Source organism: Ranitomeya imitator, chromosome 6 (assembly GCF_032444005.1).
Source record: "Ranitomeya imitator isolate aRanImi1 chromosome 6, aRanImi1.pri, whole genome shotgun sequence".
Classification (NCBI taxonomy): Eukaryota; Metazoa; Chordata; class Amphibia; order Anura; family Dendrobatidae; genus Ranitomeya; species Ranitomeya imitator.
The window spans coordinates 245,311,993-245,333,441 of NC_091287.1; the positions used below are offsets into that span (position 1 = coordinate 245,311,993).

The 21,449-nt window shown below is 43.4% G+C and overlaps 1 protein-coding gene across 7 annotated transcripts in view; it reads left to right on the forward strand.

Annotated features, from left to right (window-relative positions):
* The window catches only part of LOC138642413 (uncharacterized), a 347,309-nt gene that overhangs the window by 281,856 nt on the left and 44,004 nt on the right, over positions 1-21,449 (forward strand). For all 7 annotated transcript variants that reach the window (XM_069730557.1, XM_069730558.1, XM_069730555.1 and 4 more), the window contains 2 exons: positions 1,180-1,380; positions 4,582-4,788. In XM_069730557.1, coding sequence (XP_069586658.1) covers positions 1,180-1,380; positions 4,582-4,788 — 408 coding nt within the window. The remainder of the gene's footprint in view (positions 1-1,179; positions 1,381-4,581; positions 4,789-21,449) is intronic.

Genomic DNA, 21,449 nt, shown 5'->3' on the forward strand with positions numbered 1-21,449 from the left:
CTAAGCCACTTGTGTGGGTTGTAGAGTCTGTCTCATGCTACCACGAGTGTGAAAGCACAACCAACATTCAAAAGTGACCAAAACATCAGCCAGAAAGTATTGGTACTGATATGTGGTCTGTGGTCCCCACCTGCAGAACCACTCCTTTATAGGGGGTGACTTGGTAATTGCCAATAATTTCCATCTGTTGTCTATTCCATTTGCACAATAGCATGTGAAATTTATTGTCAGTGTTGCTTCCTAAGTGGACAGTTTGATTTCACGGAAGTTTGATTTACTTGGAGTTATATTCTGTTGTTTAAGTGTTCTCTTTATTTTTTGGAGCCGTGTATATTTGTTTACAGCGCCTTCCCAGGTAAACTGAACTACGGTAATATAATATAGGGGGAAGTCGTTGCATCCCTGTATATAGCAATTGTTCCACAGTGTGTGATCTACATGGGGGTGTAAACCAGGGCTGGTCCCTGACTCTTTGGTCACTACTTAGAGTTCAGTAGTTACATGTCCTAGCCTTAGGTATTTTTTTTTTTGGGGGGAGGGGGGGATCAAGGTGTTGAGGGCGGTAGGGGAAGGGTTGTTCTTTTCAAGTTGTGTTTAGACCTCATGGTATATGAGGTCTAAACAGGTCAGGTTAATATTATTTCATGGAATGTGTGGAGATTTGTGGAGCCTAAGAAGACATGCCATCCTTAAAAACCTCCAAAGGTTTAGTTAGGCTGTGCTTGCATAAACACTAGGGAATGCTCAATCCCTATCAAAATGTTGGAGGGTCCATGCGAATGTGTATAGTGACCGTGTACATTCCGTCCCCTTTTTCAATGAAAGCTGTGCAAATAATACTCCCTTTCATAGCTGAATATCCATCTACCCTGTTGATGGTTATTGGAGATTTTAATACTTAATTTTACTCTAGACAAATATCAAGGGGGTACATATGGGGGTGGGGAGGGGATGAAACAACTAGCCCGTGTGATACAGGAACTTCAAGAGGTTGATGTTTGGCACAACAAATTTCCACTGGTACTTCACTACTCATGTTTTTCAGCCTCACATTCCTCCTTGTCAAGAATAGACCATATCAGTTTTGTTCATTCACTGTACACTGTGTGCCAATAACATTAGATACTTGAAAATTAATTTTTTTTCAACTGTGTTTTCTTGACTTTATTGTCCTTCTAGATTCCACAACAACTTCTACTGCAAATGAATCCACTGCAAACAAAAGTGCTGATATAGAGGACCACTCTAAAGGTGAATGTAGAACAAACCATGCTGGTAATTCGCAACTGTGTTCTAATATGAGCGGCAGAAGACTAGAAGATGTGCCTACAGTGGATCATTTACCTGAATATAATTCCTCAAAAGTAACCACAACCCAAGGTTAGTACTCTACAATATTGTATAATAGTCAAATTTAACAAATACATAAAACACTTCACTATTGACTCTATTGTAATTCTGCCTCTGGTTCCACAGACATTTTTTTCCAGGTACCATGCAGCACACTGATTTGTCTGATTAGCAAAACCCACTTTCATATTCTGACTTGGGCAGAGTAGCTCTAGTACAGGAGTCAAGTATTGCATTTATTTATTTTGTGATGCACCTTGGAATGATTTAGAAGGAGTTGTCCTGTAGTGCAAAACTCGTTTAAAAACTGTGGAAAAAGTTGGCATGGAAAATGTATTTTTACATATGTTAGTAGTTACCTGGCATTAAAAGAAATGTTCCGATGATCACAATTTATCACCTGTCCTCAGGATAATGGAATGCAGGTCCGTAAGCCGCTTGTAAAATGGAGCAGTGATGTACATACATGACCCTCATTCTGTTTACTTATCCATAGGGCACTGATGTACAGTTGTTTGATATCTCCAGCTGTCCTATAGACAGTAGAGTGGTGGGCACCCATTGAACACAAAAACCTGAATCTCTTATGTGAATACAGCAATAGAGCATATGCATGACCACTATTTACTGTCCAGCTCCTGCTATGTCCGGCTGTCCCATATACAGTAAAAAAGAGTGCTGACCATGCTTGTTAGTTACCAATCCATACCTCACTGCTACAATCTCTAACACTAAAGGTACCGTCACATTAAGCGACGCTGCAGCGATCTAGACAACGATCCTGATCGCTGCAGCATCGCTGTGTGGTCGCTGGAGAGCTGTCACACAGACAGCTCTCCAGCGACCAACGATGCCGGTCCCCTGGTAACCAGGTAAACATCGGGTTGCTAAGCGCAGGGCCGCGCTTAGTAACCCGATGTTTACCCTGATTACCAGCGTAAACGTAAAAAAAACAAACACTACATACTTACATTCCGGTGTCTGTCCTCCGGCGCTGTGCTTATCTGCACTGTCAGCGCCGGCCAGCCGTAAAGCAGAGCGGTGACGTCACCGCTGTGCTTTACAGCTGGCCGGCGCTCACAGCCAGTGCAGGAAAGCACAGCGTCGGGGGACAGACACCAGAATGTAAGTATGTAGTGTTTTTATATTTTTTTTTACGTTTACGCTGGTAACCAGGGTAAACATCGGGTTACTAAGCGCGGCCCTGCGCTTAGTAACCCGATATTTACCCTGGTTACCAGTGAAGACATCGCTGAATCTGCGTCACACGCCGATTCAGCGATGTCTGCGGGAGATCCAGCGACGAAATAAAGTTCTGGCCTTTCTGCTCCGACCAGCGATGTCACAGCAGGATCCAGATCTCTGCTGCGTGTCAGACACAACGATATCGCTAGCCAGGACGCTGCAACGTCACGGATCGCTAGCGATATCGTTCAGTGTGAAGGTACTTTAAGAGAAGGGAAAAACAAGTTAGCAGAAACGGTAAGGAATGGTGATCTGCCTAATCTATGTGAAAAGCAGAAACACACCAAGTTACATGAAGGAGGAACAACCACATGGTAGAGGATTTTTAATGAAGACTATTTAGAAAGTTAGATGGAGCCAGTCATCACAAAGGAGGAATTTAGTCAAATTAAACAGTGTTCTAAATCACTAAAGGTACGTTTTTATTAGTGCTATGTCCCCTACAAGGTGCTTGGCTTAAGGTACCGTCACAATAAGCGACGCTGCAGCGATACCGACAACGATCCGGATCGCTGCAGCGTTGCTGTTTGGTCGCTGGAGAGCTGTCACACAGACAGCTCTCCAGCGACCAACGATCCCGAGGTCCCCGGTAACCAGGGTAAACATCGGGTTACTAAGCGCAGGGCCGCGCTTAGTAACCCGATGTTTACCCTGGTTACCATCGTTAAAGTAAAAAAAACAAACGCTACATACTTACCTACCGCTGTCTGTCCCCGGCGCTCTGCTTCTCTGCTCTGGCTGTGAGCGGCAGGCAGCCGGAAAGCAGAGCAGTGACGTCACCGCTCTGCTTTCCGGCCGCTGTGCTCACAGCCAGAGCAGAGAAGCAGAGCGCCGGGGACAGACAGCGGTAGGTAAGTATGTAGCGTTTGTTTTTTTTACTTTAACAATGGTAACCAGGGTAAACATCGGGTTACTAAGCGCGGCCCTGCGCTTAGTAACCCGATGTTTACCCTGGTTACCAGCGAAGACATCGCTGAATCGGCGTCACACACGCCGATTCAGCGATGTCAGCGGGACCTCAACGATCAAAAAATGGCCCAGGCCATTCCGACACGACCAGCGATCTCACAGCAGGGGCCTGATCGCTGGTACGTGTCACACATAGCGAGATCGCTACTGAGATCGCTGTTGCGTCACAAAACTTGTGACTCAGCAGCGATCTCGCTAGCGATCTCGCTATGTGTGACGGGGCCTTTAGTGTGGACACTCATTTTGTGTCGACAGACTATTTATTTATTTTTTTTTAAGGAAACCTGTGAAGTTCTCCTACCAATAAAAACCATTAATAGTTCTTTTCCTGCACTCTTGGTAGACACATTTTCAGTAATTTTTTATTTGCCACTTGCACTGTATGCTAAAATGTTGTATGCAGTCAAGGCGGTGAAGAATGTCAAATTGTCCACTACTTACTTTTGACCCCTATAGTTGGATTGGCATTTCCTTTCCTCCGGGGACGTCTGCCATGTCTTATAGCAGATAAGACAGTGAATGATTGACTTGACTCTGCAGCTTTAAATCAGGAGTCGACTGGAGCCGTCACTCAGAGCAGAGATATTAGGGAGCGTTCTATGCTGAGAACCTGGACATTGCATATGAAGGGGTCTGCTTCTTGGGCACTTGTGATGCTTGATGGTAGTAAAACATTGATTTCCTTGTTCTACAACCATCACCCAGCTTTGTTATTCTACCTCCCTGTTCTCCACATATCGGTGTCAGCAGTTGGAGGGGTCGGAGATGCTGACAGTCATCTATTAGGTAAATAGTAGTAATGTTATATGGAGTCTCCGTACAGGGGATGTCTGTAGGGAGACACCGCGGTAAGGTTTCTGGGGTTACGTATTAATCCAGGACATGTTATCTTCTTCATGTGAGGATGCTTTCATTTTTGTGCCCATCCAATTGTAAAAGTAGATTTACGCGATGTATATTTTCCCTAATATTTTTTTCATTGAACCTTTTGCTATAATATTATTGTTTTTTTTCTAGCCACGGCCAGCAATTCTCTATCATCGCATCGTTCTTCAGTTATGTTGTGTCCTACTACTAAGAAACCTATGATCAGACCTTCAGTTTCCACTTCTGTGCTGAAGTCGTCCATTGCATCTATTAAAAAGGAACCAGATGATGCTTCAGTTGAAGAACCACAGCTTGACTGTACCACTGCTACTACTACTACAGAACGTGTGGTTACGGGTAAACATTTACTGACTTAATTAATTAATTTATTGACTAGTTACAGTATGCAAATAGTTTTTTGTTTTTTTTTAATCCGCTTATCTTGTGAACCACATTTGGCAATTGATCACAGCTAACTATTTTTAGAGAATGAGTGGTAATGGCTCAGCCACAAAAGTGGCTGCAGAGAATTAGGAAGTGGGGGTCCTGCACCTATTTGGCACTTATGGTATGTTATTTGCGTATGTCCTAAATGCAGAAGATGGGATTAACCTTTTTGAGGATTATGTACATATCTCAGTATAAGCTCTGGGTGTTTTTTTTTTTTTTCAAGAGTTTAGAAAACGGTAGGTAAAATTCTGCATAACTGCTGTATTATGGGAAGGTTTTATACAGTCTTACGTGACACTATTCGCACACAGAATCAATGTCGAACTTATAAGGGTATTCCCATCTCCAAGAGCCTATCGCAATATGTAGTAAGTGTAGTAGTAATAATAATATTTCCTCATGAGCAGGGATTGCAGGACCTTAGATATCCCTGGTAACGACCACTGATATAGTGACAGCTAGTTGCTGGTGGTCGTAACCATAGATACCCAAGGTCCTGCAATGCCTACATATGAGAAAAGAGACGTAGCAAATCAGAAAAACTGCTACATTTGTAATTGGAGATATTTGCTAATAGTATCTGGATAAGGCTGGTTTCACATTTGCAGTTGTGTCTGCAGCGTTTCGGCCGCATACATCCACATGTGTCGTGTTTTTTTATCTTTAATGTTGTGGATGCAGGTACATGCGATTGTATGCTTTTGGATGCGTTTGACTATGCATGCGTCGTTTCGGCTTGCGCAGCTGACGTAACATGTTGCAATTTTGGTGGTGGCAATTTGCCGCCGCCAAAAGCATGCAGATGCTTGCAGAAGGAATTCTTTGAAACAATGCATTACAGTCTATGGGAATGCAGGTGTATGCAAGTACAGGCGTTCGCTAGCATTTTCTAACGCATGTGTTTTCCCAGAGTAAACATGTCTAGACACTGATTAGCAACCCCCCACACAGACAGAAACCTCTCCAGAAGAATCACAACTTTGGCTAATGTGAGTATAAAAGCAAATGTCTGTCTGTCCTTTTTTCTATCTTTATTATGTACTAATTTCTGTCTGTTTTTTCTTGCAGCATTCATAATGTCTTCTTCCTCATCTTCTGAGGATCGCCCTGGCCCTGAACGTGCTGGATGGGAAAGTAAAGTGAGTACTTTCCCTACTGATTGGTAAGTATTCTCTGTCACATATACACGTGTGGTCATTTTTTTTTTCTTATCAGACCAGTTCTTCCACTGCAGCGGAGGCAGACCAGGAGCAGCCAGCACATGTTCGGGTGGCAAGACGGCGTGTAACTATACTTGACTGATTTTTTTTTTTTCATGACTATACTATTCTTGCCTGTTTTTATTTCTTCACTTTTCTTCTATCTTCCCTTTTTTCTCTTGACTACTATTTTTTTCTTGACTTTAACTTATTCTTCCCTGTTTTCTGTATTTCTTGTTTTCTTTCTTTTTCTTACCTTTACAACATCATTAATGTCTTTATTTATTTTCTAGGTTCCAGACCGGGATGAAGACCTCCTTGATAATGACCTTCTCATTTCCCTGGTCGAGGAGCGAGTCCCGTGGTGGGACACCCGGGTTCAGCAGCACTCTGGTCATCCGGCGGCTGTGGAATGAGGTGGCCCGAGCGATGATGGATGGCTGGGACAACGCCACGCCACAGGTTCACAAGGAATTTTGTAAGTATTTAAATGTTGTGTGATGCTCCATTCACCTTGGCCGAGATACGATACGATACGATACGATACGATACACTTTATTGATCCCGTGGGAAATTATGGTATCACAGCAGCACAACTTACATCATAAAAATCATAAAATGAATTACTTAATTGACATGACAGTTTGTTGACAGAAGGACATTATACATTAGAATAGGACATACACAGCGGGTGAACTGAAAAGTAGAAGAAATAAAGTGGACAATCACCTTTATGATTTAACCCTAATGTCATTGTTGTACATCCCCATAGCAGTTGGCACAAACTATTTCCTAAATGTTTCCTTCTTACACCTCAGAAGTATTAGCCGGTTACTGAAGGTGCTCTTCTGTCTCATGAATAGCTCATATAGTGGATGTGCATTATTGTTCATAATTGCCATACACTTTCTCGGAGTTCTTCTCTCCACTACCTCCTCAAGAGAGTCCAGATTGTAGCCGACAGCAGAGCTTGCCTTTTTGATAAGCTCATTCAGCTTATTAGCATCAGAGGCCCGCACACTATTACCCCAGCATATGATAGCAAAAAAGATGGCACTTGCCACCACAGACTGGCCGAACATTTCTAACATTTTGCTGTACATTAAAATACCTCAGTTTCCTTAGGAAATACAATCTGCTCATCCCCTTCTTGTAGACAGTCTCTGAGTGGCATCTCCAGTCCAGTTTGCTATCCAAATGGACCCCCAAATATTTGTAACTCTCCACCTGCTCTACCTCCTGACCAGCAATAGTGATCGGTAAGCATTCCAACTTACTCCTGCTATAGTTGGCCACCAACTCCTTGGTTTTCTTAACATTTAGTTGTAGATGGTTACCATTGCACCAATCCACAAAATTCGACACCACCCTTCTATATTCCTCATCCCCCCGATCTCCCCTAATACAACCCACAACCACGGAGTCATCCGAAAATTTTTGAAGGTGGCAAAGATCAGATTTATACTGAAAGTCTGATGTATACAGTGTGAATAGAAAGGGTGCAAGCACCGTTCCCTGGGGGGCACCAACACTGCTCAGTAATCTGCTTGACACAACTGCTCCCATCTGTACAAACTGTGGCCGATCTGATAGGTAGTCAGTTACCCAATTTCTCATCCCCACCTCCACCTTCATATCAGTCATCTTTTTGTGTAGTAAAGGTCGCTGCAAGGAATTAAATGCACTCGAGATATCAAAGAACATCGCTCGCACCGTGGTTCCGTCAATCTCCAGAAATGAATGTACACTATGCAACAGAGAAAGAATAGCATCGTCCACCCCCAATCTGTCGGTAAGCAAACTGAAGGGGATCGATAAAAGCGTTAACCCTTGGTCTTAAGTGAGCAAGAACTAATCTTTCCAAGGCCTTCATAGCATGAGATGTTAAGGCTACAGGACGATAGTCATTTAGGGTTGCAGGAGAAGAAGAAGTCTTGGGTACCGGCCCCAGACAGGAAGTTTTCCATAACACTGGTACCCTCTGTGTTTGTAGACTTCCATTAAATAGGAGTGTAAAGATCATACACAGCTGGTCTGCACAAACTTTAAGGACACGTGAGCTGAGTCCATCTGGTCCTGCAGCTTTACCTCCTCCGAGTTTCTCGCATCACACACAGTTGTGTGATCCCGACCGAAAGTGCATTGACTAAAAAAAATTTTTTTTTTCACAGTGAATAAAGTCAGAACCCGTTGGTGTTCGATGAAGGATCGCTTCAACAAGGACCTTCGACAGGAGAGTCAGGTTCATAGTGGTGCTGTAGCAAGGATCAGAAAGTATAAATATCATCACATGCTGGCGTTTTTGAGACTGGTCCTTGCCCAAAGAGCATAAGTATTTTTGTGTTGTATTGTGTTGTATTCTCTAATCTGTTTTTTTTCTAGTCCACAGGAGATGGTGCTTTTACTGTTGTAAATTTTTGGTACTAATGTTTTTCTTTTATTTTCACAGAATCTGGAGCAGCATCCTCGAACCTGGATCTGGAGCGGTCCTTCATCGAACAGCCACAGACCTGTCTCAGCCATCCACCAGCGAAGCAGCAAGTGGGCCTGCAACACAGACTGGAGACCAGGACGCTGGTCCATCAGGTGTTCAGCTGTCCCAGTCCTCTGCCTCATTTTTTGGGGCTCTTCCCGCCAGCGGCAGAAGGCCTCGGACAGGTCACTCTTGCCCTAGTTTCTTCACTTGAGCTCGGTCTTCCAGAATGGCTTAAAGGTGCTGGGAGATAGACTGGAAAGTGGTCTGACTCATATTAACACACTTTTCCAGGATGTCAACCAGCGCCTTAACCGTCTGGAAGCCGACTTCCAGAGACCAGCACATCATTTCTTTAATCAAATTGAACAGGGCATGTCAGAACACCTTACTCCTGATCTCCAGCTCAATGTCATGCAGGCCTGTAATGGTGCTTACATGCAGGCTATGCAGCAGATTCGGTACTTGCAGCAGTCAGTGAGGGTATTTCCACCTCTGCCAACACTGACAAGCTTGACCTCAATACCGAGTTCTCCTGCGTACCACTGCACGGCCACCACCATTCCAAGCCCTGCTGGACACCACTACAGTGCCCCCACTATGCTGAGTGCTGCTGCTCAGTCCACCGCAACCACAATGCAGAGTGCTGCTCATGCTTTGTCCTCCTCCACCACCACCACCGAATGCCGCAGCAACCGGACCCTGGCAGGCCGTCCACCAGCACCATGCCACAGCAGCAGCACCCGTATCCTGCCAGGCCGTCCACCCACACCATGCCACAGCAGCAGCAACCGGATACTGCCAGGCTGTCAACCCGCACCATGCCACAACAGCAGTAGCAACCGGATAATGCCTGGCCATCCACCCGCACAATCCCGCCTGAAGACACAACGCCAACACTCCCCAGAATACAGCAGCGCAAGAGACTGGGGAGGAAGAAAAAAATACCGCGGACTCTGGCACTCCCTCCACCCTCACCTCAGTGTGTCTGTGATGTCCGGATTGTTTCTCCCTTCCAGTGTGTCTGTCCTGTCCCATGCCTCCACTACCATCCCTGACCCCACTATTTTTGTCGCCCCTTCATCTGCAACCCCTTCGTCGTCTTTACCAAGTCAAACGTCTCAGCTCAACACACCCCAGTTGCGTTACGTTTCCCCAAGTCGCGGTAATTAATGTAATTTTTGCTTTTTTTAATGTGTATTTTTTTGCTCCTACTACTGTTTGGATCTTTATGTTCCGCCGCCGGCAGCACACACCGTGCGCCGACTAAGCACACCGCGCCATACACTTTGTGTATTTGCCCCCTCATATCTCCAGGACTGACACAACTTGAACACTACACTGCAGCTTTGTTTCTTGTGTCTATGTGGAGCTATGAGTTGTCAAAAAACAAATATGACTTTCATTTTCTCCAGCATCTCTTCAGTCTGCGTAATCTATTGGACGCTGAATGAAGAGACGATGGAGGTAATACAAGGCATATCTATACTCACCTGGCCAGGTGTCAGAAATAGTGAATTCAAGATGCACAAAACCCAGCATCCTGAATTAACTATTTCTGACACCTGGCCTGGTGAGTATAGATATGCCTTGTATTACCTCCATCATCTCTTCATTCTGCGTTCAATAGATACTAGAGACTTAAGAGATGCTGGATCGAATCAGAAGTCGTCTACCATATCACTGACATCATAAGTGGATTTGAGTTGATTAAAGACAGAGGGCACTTGGTAAAGGTTTCAAAACAGGTTTTTTAGTTAAACAAAACATTGCAGGAACATTTTAAATTACATACACAAACACAACAGAACATTTTATTAAACCATTACATCTTGCCATGCCACACGTCCGATATCAGAAAACAAGTAGACAGCCAATTGGTCCCTCATTTGGGCAACTTCTACTGTTGACCGCAGGGGGTGATGATGGTAACCTGGCAAGGGGTTTGAAACTGGTTCATCAAGTTTCATGTTGGATCACTCTTTAGCCATTATGTAGTTATGCAGAACCACACAGGCTTTGACAACCTCATCGACTGTCTCCATTTTTAGATTAATGGTTCTTAGTTCCAAGATTGCACCATTTTGAGATAAGAATCCCAAAGGTACACTTAACAGTTCTTCATGTCCTGCTCAGTCTGTAGTTAAAATTACAGACTTGGCAGAATTTTTCAGAAATTTCCTGCCACATTTCCACGCTGGGTAGGTGGATAAATTCTTCCCGGAGAACGTTCCACAAAGCACGTCAAGAGTCTGCAACTATTCCAGACAAGGTGAAAATTCCTAGCCAGTACTGTAAATGGAGTGATGATAAGCTCTCTCCGGTAGCCAGGAATCTGCCAAAAAAAAGAAATAAAAAAAAATTCCGAACAATAATATAATATTTTTAATGGGGTTTTGCTAAACACCTAAAGGAAAAAACAAATAATACATGGCAGAACAATAATAATTATGACAGGCATTTGTTTTGAAATATTACGTACCTTAATGTGACCAGGAGACGTTCCTCAGCAGGAATCGCTCTATGGAGCTGGGTGTCCTGTCTCCTGATGGCTCCTTGGACATGATCAAGCAAATCCTGGAAGGTCTCTTGAGACATCCTGGTATAGTCCACAAATTTCTCCGGGTTGGCATGGAGCTCGCTGTGGTAGGTTCCACCGCTCTCCCGGACTTCGATAATGGGGTGTCTCCAAAAACGCCGGCGCCGTGTTCTTCTGTCTTTCTCTGTTTCTTTGTTGGTCACAAGCAAAGGCAAGACACAACTTGAGATCCAAATCCAGGTTGAAATAAATGCTCTCCATGCAAAGATACATTGTGAAGCAGGATACAGGAGCAAAATCTGAATATTTCAGCTGTACAAAGTGTCCATATAAGGAATTCCCATGAGACACGCCCATTGGTGGTGTCTGTTTATCTAGATTTGTCTCCTTGTACATTTTTCACCTTTGCAAATCATGCGCATAAAAAGCGCAAACGCATGCAGATGTTGCATTTTTTTACCGCATGCATAAGCTGATGCAGATAAAAAACGCTGCGTTTGCATGCGGTTTTTCGTGCATTTGTGGTTGCGGGCGATACACTGTGGACACAACCGCAAATGTGAAACCAGCCTAAGATGTCTGAATGGGTAAAACACTTGGCAAATGAGGTTTAATGTTGATAAATGTAGAGTTATGCACCTAGGAGAGAGTAATCTTATTGTGCCATATACATTAAGTGGGACCATACTTGGGACTACACAACTGGAGAAGGACCTAGATAGTCTGGTTACAAGTAAGCTGAGCAGCACTCATTGCCAAGCAGCAGCCATAAAAGCAAACAAGATTTTAGAATGTATAAAAAGAGAAATAAGATCACGCTATCCCAATATATTATTACCTCTCTATAAATCGCTTGTGAGGCCATATCTAACAGTATAACAGTATAACAGTTTTGGGCTCCACATTTAAAAAAAGGACATTCAGAAATTAGTCAGTTCAAAGACGGGCAACTAGATTATTACAAGGAATGAAAGACCTCTCATATGATAAGAGGTTGAAAAGTTGGGCTTGTTTAGCTTAGAAAAAAAGCGCTTCAGAGGGGATCTCATTTATATGTAAAGATATATATGTGGTCAGTACAAAGGACTTGCACATGACTTATTCCTTCCAAGGACCATACTAAGGACCAGGGCAAACTCATTACGGGTGGAAGAAAGACGATTCCGACAGCTAAATAGGAAAGGATTCTTTACAGTTAGAGCAGTCAGAATGTGGAATGCTCTACCACGAGGTATGATGACAAAAAGACTGACTGGCACTTCAAAGCTAATGTGAACAGGTGCCAACTAGGGGCAGCTACCTCCATATACAATGAACAAAAAAAAGGTTGCACTCTGTAGTGCTAAAGCATGTCTATGTGAAATATATGAAATATGAATAGCAGTACTGCTTCTGGATACTAAGAAAAAAAGAGACGCTTTGCACATAATTTGGCCAATTCATGCATGCCCATCAACCAACGACAAGGTGGTCTCAAAACTGCTGGGTCCTAACGTGTCTAATGTGAATGAATAACTCTCTAAGACTTGAAGTCTGAATTCCTGGGTAGATGTGAACACCTTTCTTCCAAGTCTAATTTTTTTGGGTAGGTAGGACCCTGCTGCAATTAACCCCTTTACCCCCAAGGGTGGTTTGCACGTTATGGACCGGGCCAATTTTTACAATTCTGACCACTGTCCCTTTATGAGGTTATAACTCTGGAACGCTTCAACGGATCCTGGTGATTCTGACATTGTTTTCTCGAGACATATTGTACTTCATGATAGTGGTAAAATTTCTTTGATATTACCTGCGTTTATTTGTGAAAAAAACGGAAATTTGGCGAAAATTTTGAAAATTTTGCAATTTTCCAACTTTGAATTTTTATGCAATTAAATCACAGAGATATGTCACACAAAATACTTAATAAGTAACATTTCCCACATGTCTACTTTACATCAGCACAATTTTGGAACCAAAATTTTTTTTGTTAGGGAGTTATAAGGGTTAAAAGTTGACCAGCAATTTCTCATTTTTACAACACCATTTTATTTTAGGGACCACATCTCATTTGAAGTCATTTTGAGGGGTCTATATGATAGAAAATACCCAAGTGTGACACCATTCTAAAAACTGCACCCCTCAAGGTTCTCAAAACCACATTCAAGAAGTTTATTAACCCTTCAGGTGCTTCACAGGAATTTTTGGAATGTTTAAATAAAAATGAACATTTAACTTTTTTTCACAAAAAATTTACTTCAGCTCCAATTTGTTTTATTTTACCAAGGGTTACAGGAGAAAATGGACCCCAAACGTTGTTGTACAATTTGTCCTGAGTACGCTGATACCCCATATGTGGGGGTTAACCACAGTTTGGGTGCATGGCAGAGCTCGGAAGGGAAGGAGCGCCACGTTGCGTTTGGAGAGCCACTGATGTGCCTAAACATTGAAACCCCCCACAAGTGACACCATTTTGGAAAGTAGACCCCCTAAGGAACTTATCTAGAGGTGTGGTGAGCACTTTGACCCACCAAGTGCTTCACAGAAGTTTATAATGCAGAACCGTAAAAATAAAAAATCATTTTTTTTTTCACAAAAATTATCTTTTCGCCCCCAATTTTTTATTTTCCCAATGGTAAGAGAAGAAATTGGACCACAAAAGTTGTGGCACAATTTGTCCTGAGTATTCTGATACCCCATATGTGCGGGTAAACCATTGTTTGGGCGCATGGGAGAGCTCGGAAGGGAAGGAGCGCCGTTTGACCTTTCAATGCAAAATTGACAGGAATTGAGATGGGACGCCATGTTGCGTTTGGAGAGCCACTGATGTACCTAAACATTGAAACCCCCCACAAGTGACACCATTTTGAAAAGTAGACCCCCTAAGGAACTTATCTAGATGTGTGGTGAGCACTTTGACCCAATAAGAGCTTCACAGAAGTTTATAATGCAGAGCCGTAAAAATAAAACAAAAATTTTTTCCCACAAAAAAATTTTTTTAGCCCCCAGTTTTGTATTTTCCTGAGGGTAACAGGAGAAATTGGACCCCAAAAGTTGTTGTGCAATTTGTCCTGAGTGCGCTGATACCCTATATGTGGGGGAGAACCAGCGTTTGGGCGCATGGGAGGGCTCGGAAGGGAAGGAGCGCTATTTGGAATACAGACTTAGATGGAATGGTCTGCAGGCGTCACATTGTGTTTGCAGAGCCCCTAATGTACCTAAACAGTAGAAACCCCCCACAAGTGACCCCATATTGGAAACTAGACCCCCCAAGGAACTTATCTAGATGTGTTGTGAGAACTTTGAGCCCCCAAGTATTTCACTACAGTTTATAACGCAGAGCCGTGAAGATAAAAAAAAAAATTTCCCCTCAAAATTATTTTTTAGCCCCCAGTTTTGTATTTTCGCGAGGGTAAAAGGAGAAATTGGACCCCAAAAGTTGTTGTCCAATTTGTCCTGAGTGCGTTGATACCCCATATGTGGGGGGGGGGAACCAGCGTTTGGGCGCATGGGAGGGCTCGGAAGGGAAGGAGCGCCATTTGGAATGCAGACTTAGATGGAATGGTCTGCAGGCGTCACATTGTGTTTGCAGAGCCCCTAATGTACCTAAACAGTAGAAACCCCCCAATTATAACTGAAACCCTAATCCAAACACACCCCTAACCCTAATCCCAACGGTAACCCTAACCACACCTCTAACCCAAGTGACCCCATATTGGAAACTAGACCCCCCCACGATTTTATCTAGATGTGTTGTGAGAACTTTGAGCCCCCAAGTGTTTCACTACAGTTTATAACGCAGAGCCGTGAAAATAAAAAATCTCTTTTTTTTCCCACAAAAATTATTTTTTAGCCCCCAGTTTTGTATTTTCCCAAGGGTAACAGGAGAAATTGGACCCCAAAAGTTGTTGTCCAATTTGTCCTGAGTACGCTGATACCCCATATGTTGGGGTAAACTCCTGTTTGGGCACACGGGAGAGCTCGGAAGGGAAGGAGCACTGTTTTACTTTTTCAATGCAGAATTGGATGGAATTGAGATCGGTCGCCATGTCGCGTTTGGAGAGCCCCTGATGTGCCTAAACAGTGGAAACCCCCCAATTATAACTGAAACCCTAATCCAAACACACCCCTAACCCTAATCCCAACGGTAACCCTAACCACACCTCTAACCCAGACACACCCCTAATCCCAATCGCAAATGTAATCCAAACCCTAACCCGAACTTTAGCCCCAACCCTAACTGTAGCCTTAGCCCTAACCCTAGCCCTAACCTTAGCCCCAACCCTAACCCTAACCCTAGTCCCAACCCTAACCCTAGCCCTAACCCTAGCCCTAACCCTAGCCCTATCCCTAATGGGAAAATGGAAATAAATACATTTTTTTCATTTACTTTTATAGCGGGGTTTTTAGCGGATTTTTATGATTGGCAGCCGTCACACACTGAAAGATGCTTTTTATTGCAAAAAATATTTTTTGCGTTACCACATTTTGAGAGCTATAATTTTTCCATATTTGAGTCCACAGAGTCATGTGAGGTCTTGTTTTTTGCGGGACGAGTTGACGTTTTTATTGGTAACATTTTCGGGCACGTGACATTTTTTGATCGCTTTTTATTCCGATTTTTGTGAGGCAGAATGACCAAAAACCAGCTATTCATGAATTTCTTTTGGGGGAGGCGTTTATACCGTTCCGCGTTTGGTAAAATTGATAAAGCAGTTTTATTCTTCGGTTCAGTACGATTACAGCGATACCTCATTTATATCATTTTTTTTATGTTTTGGCGCTTTTATACGATAAAAACTATTTTATAGAAAAAAATAATTATTTTTGCATTGCTTTATTCTGAGGACTATAACTTTTTTATTTTTTTGCTGATGTTGCTGTATTGCGGCTCATTTTTTGCGGGACAAGATGACGCTTTCAGCGGTATCATGGTTATTTATATCCGTCTTTTTGATCGCGTGTTATTGCACTTTTTGTTTGGCGGTATGATAATAAAGCGTTGTTTTTTGCCTCATTTTTTTTTTTCTTACGGTGTTTACTGAAGGGGTTAACTAGTGGGCCAGTTTTATAGGTCGGGTCGTTACGGACACGGCAATACTAAATATGTGTACTTTTATTGTTTTGTTTTTTTTATTTAGATAAAGAAATGTATTTATGGGAATAATATTTTTTTTTTTTTTTTTTTTACACACTTGGAAATTTTTTTTTTTACTTTTTTACTTTGTCCCAGGGGGAGACAATACAGATCGGTGATCTGCTAGTTTGCACAGCACTCTGACAGATCACCGATCTGTCTGAGAGCAGTGCAGCGTTACCAAGTGCCTGCTCTGAGCAGGCACTTGGTAAGCCACCTCCCTCCCTGCAGGACCCGGATCCGCGGCCATTTTGGATCCGGGACTTACTGCAGGGAGGGAGGTAGGAGACCCCCGGAGCAACGCGATCACATCGCGTTGCTGCGGGGGTCTCAGGGAAGCACGCAGGGAGCCCCCTCCCTGCGCGATGCTTCCCTGCACCGCCGGCACATCGCGATCATCTTTGATCGCAGTGTGCCGGGGGTTAATGTGCCGGGGGCGGTCCGTGACCGCTCCTGGCACATAGTGCCGGATGTCAGCTGCGATAAGCAGCTGACACCCGGCCGCGATCGGCGGCACTCCCCCCGTGAGCGTGGCCGATCGCGCTGGACGTAATATTCCGTCCTTGGGAATTAAGGCCCACCCCACATGGACGGAATATTACGTCCAATGGTAGAAAGGGGTTAAAATCCACCACATGCTGAAGGGAGAAGTGCTCAGTCAGAAAGCCAATATACAATGGCAAAAAGATTGACTGGCACTTCCAAGCTAATGTGAACAGGTGCCAACTACACTGCGTGCAGAATTATTAGGCAAGTTGTATTTTAAAGGATTATTTTTATTATTGATCAACAACTATGTTCTCAATCAACCCAAAAGACTCGTAAATATCAAAGCTTAATATTTTTGGAAGTTGTTGTGGGTTATTTTTAGATTTGGCTATCTTAGGAGAATATCTGTTTGTGCAGGTAACTATTACTGTGCAGAATTATTAGGCAACTTAATAAAAACCAAATATATTCCCATCTCACTTGTTTATTTTCACCATGTAAACCAATATAACTGCACAAAATTTAGAAATAAACATTTCTAACATGCAAAAACAAAACCCCCCAAAATTTGTGACTAATATAGCCACCTTTCTTTATGATGACACTAACAGCCTTCCATCCATAGATTCTGTCAGTTGCTTGATCTGTTTACGATCAACATTGCGTGCAGCAGCCACCACAGCCTCCCAGACACTGTTCCGAGAGGTGGACTGTTTTCCCTCCCTGTAGATATCACATTTTATGAGGGACCACAGGTTCTCTATGGGGTTCAGATCAGGAGAACAAGGGGGCCATGTCATTATTTTTTCTTCTTTGAGACCTTTACTGGCCAGCCACGCTGTGGAGTAGTTGGAAGCATCTGATGGAGCATTGTCCTGCATGAAAATAATGTTTTTATTGAACGATTCTGACTTCTTCCTGTACCACTGCTTGAAGAAGTTGTCTTCCAGAAACTGGCAGTAGGTCTGGGAGTTGAGCGTCACTCCATCCTCAACCCAAAAAGGTCCCACAAGTTCATCTTTGATGATACCAGCCCATACCAGTACCCCACCTCCACCTTGCTGGCGTCTGAGTCGGAGTGGAGCTCTCTGCCCTTTACTGATCCAGCCTCTGGCCCATCAAGAGTCACACTCATTTCATCAGTCCATAAAACCTTTGAAAAGTCAGTCTTAAGATATTTCTTGGCCCAGTCTGGACATTTTGTCTTATGTTTCTTGTTCAAAGGTGGTCGTTTTTCAGCCTTCCTTACCATGGCCATGTCCAAGAGTATTGCACACCTTGTGCTTTTTGTTACTCCAGTAGCGTTGCACCTCTGAAATATGGCACAACTGGTGGCAAATGTCATCTTGGCAGCTTCACGCTTGATTTTCCTCAATTCATGGGCAGTTATTTTGCGCCTTTTCTGTCCCAACATGCTTCTTGCGACCCTGTTGGCTATTTGCCATGAAACGCTTGATTGTTTGGTGATCACGCTTCAAAAGTTTGGCAATTTCAAGATTGCTGCATCCCTCTGCAAGACATCTCACAATTTTGGACTTTTCAGAGCCCGTCAAATCTCTCTTCTGACCCATTTTGCCAAAGGAAAGGAAGTTGCCTAATAATTAAGCACACCTTATATAGGGTTTTGATGTCATTAGCCAACACCCCTCCTCATTACAGAGATGCACATCACCTGATTTACTTAATTTGTAGTTGACTCTCAAGCCTGAACAGCTTGGAGTAGGACAACATGTATGAAAAGTATCATGTGATCCAAAAAACAACTTGCCTAATAATTCTGCACGCAGTGTAGGACCAGCTACCTCCATATACAATAAACAAAAATAGGTAGCACTCTGTAGTGCTACAGCATGTCTATGTGAAATATATGAAATATGATATCATTAGTTTTGAAACCCCCTTGTCTTTGGTTGATGGGAATGCATGAATTGGCCAAATTATGTGCTAAGCATCTAATTTTTTCCTAGTATCCAGAAGAAGTTTTGCCATTCATATTTCATATACTGTATATACTCGAGTATAAGCCAAGATTTTCAGCCCATTTTTTGGGGGCTGAAAGTTCCCCTCTCGGCTTATACTCAAGTCATACCCAGGGGTTGGCAGGGGAGGGGGAGCGGGGGCTGTCTAATTATACTCACCTGCTCCTGGCGCGGTCCCTCTGCACGTCCCTGCTTCCCGGCGCCCCAGCTTCTTCCTGTACTTCCCATAGAGGTGGAGCCGCATATTCATTACTGTAATGAACGGTACCATGTGACCGCTCTGTACAGGAAGAAGCTGCAGCGCCAGGGAACAGACGTGCAGGGACCGCGCCAGGAGCAGGTGAGTATAACGGGGAGAGGAGCGCTGCGTGATAGTCACCTGCTCCTCGTTCCGGGCGCCGCTCTGTCTTCAGCGTCTTCTGCAGTGACGCTCAGTTCAGAGGGCGCGATGACGTGGTTAGTACGCGCCCTCTGCCTGAACGTCAGTGCAGAAGACGCTGAAGATGGAGCAGCGCCGGAACGAAGTTAGGTGAATATTGAAAGTGCCGGGGGCCTGAGCGACAGAGAGGTGAGTATGTGATTTTTTATTTTTATCGCAGCAACCGCAAATGGGGCAAGTGTCTGTTTGGGGCATCTTATGAGGCCATAACGTTTGTGCAGCACTATATGGGGCAAGTGTCTATATGGGGCCATAACCTTTGTGTAGCACTATATGGGGCAAGTGTCTGTATGGGGCCATAACGTTTGTGCAGCACTATATGGGGCAAGTGTCTGTATGGGGCCATAACGTTTGACCAGCACTATAAGGGGCAAGTGCCTGTATGGAGCATCTTATGGGGCCATAACGTTTGTGCAGCACTATATGGGGCAAATATCTTCATGGAGCATCTTATGGGGCCATAATTAACATTTCTGCAGCATTATATGGGGCAAATGTCTGTATGGAGTATCTTATGGGGCCATAAGGTTTGTGCAGCATTATATGGGGCAAATATTTTTATGGAGCATCTTATGGGGCCATAATCAACATTTGTGCAGCATTATATTAGGCAAATGTGTCTATGGAGCATCTTTTGGGGCCATTATTAACCTTTATGCAGGATTATATGGGGCGTCTTTTAACCCCTTTACCCCCAAGGGTGGTTTGCACGTCAATGACCAGGCCAATTTTTACAATTCTGACCACTGTCCCTTTATGAGGTTATAACTCCGAAACGCTTCAACGGATCCTGGTGATTCTGACATTGTTTTCTCGTGACATATTGTACTTCATGATAGTGGTAACATTTCTTTGATAGTACCTGCGTTTATTTGTGAAAAAAACGGAAATTTGGCGAAAATTTTGAAAATTTCGCAATTTTCAAACTTTGAATTTTTATGCAATTAAATCACAGAGATATGTCACACAAAATACTTAATAAGTAACATTTCCCACATGTCTCCTTTACATCAGCATTATTTTGGAACCAATTTTTTTTTGTTAGGGAGTTATAAGGGTTAAAAGTTGACCAGCAATTTCTCATTTTTACAACACCATTTTTTTTTAGGGACCACGTCTCATTTGAAGTCATTTTGAGGGGTCTATATGATAGAAAATGCCCAAGTGTGACACCATTCTAAAAACTGCACCCCTCAAGGTGCTCAAAACCACATTCAAGAAGTTTATTAACCCTTCAGGTGTTTAATAGGAATTTTTGGAATGTTTAAATAAAAATGAACATTTAACTTTTTTACACAAAAAATTTACTTCAGCTCCAATTTGTTTTATTTTACCAAGGGTAACAGGAGAAATTGGACCCAAAATGTTGTTGTCCAATTTGTCCTGAGTACGCTGATACCCCACATGTGGCAGTAAACCACTGTTTGGGCACATGGGAGAGCTCGGAAGGGAAGGAGCGCTATTTGACTTTTCAATGCAAAATTGACAGGAATTGAGATGGGACGCCATGTTGCGTTTGGAGAGCCACTGATGTGCCTAAACATTGAAACCCCCCACAAGTGACACCATTTTGGAAAGTAGACCCCCTAAGGAACTTATCTGGATGTGTGGTGAGCACTTTGACCCACCAAGTGCTTCACAGAAGTTTATAATGCAGAACCGTAAAAATAAAAAATCATATTTTTTCACAAAAATTATATTTTTGCCCCCAATTTTTTATTTTTCCAAGGGTAAGAGAAGAAATTGGACCTCAAAAGTTGTTGTCCAATTTGTCCTGAGTACGCTGATACCCCATATGTGGCAGTAAACCACTGTTTGGGCGCATGGGAGAGCTCGGAAGGGAAGGAGCGCAGTTTGACTTTTCAATGCAAAATTGACAGAAATTGAGATGGGACGCCATGTTGCGTTTGGAGAGCCACTGATGTGCCTAAACATTGAAACCCCCCACAAGTGACACCATTTTGGAAAGTAGACCCCCTAAGGAACTTATCTGGATGTGTGGTGAGCACTTTGACCCACCAAGGGCTTCACAGAAGTTTATAATGCAGAGCCATAAAAATAAAACAAAATTTTTTTCCCACAAAAATTATTTTTTAGCCCCCAGTTTTGTATTTTCCCTAGGGTAACAGGAGAAATTGGACCCCAAAAGTTGTTGTCCAATTTGTCCTGAGTACGCTGATACCCCATATGTGGGGGGGAACCACCGTTTGGGCGCATGGGAGGGCTCGGAAGGGAAGGAGCGCCATTTGGAATGCAGACTTAGATGGAATGGTCTGCAGGTGTCACATTGCGTTTGCAGAGCCCCTAATGTACCTAAACAGTAGAAACCCCCCA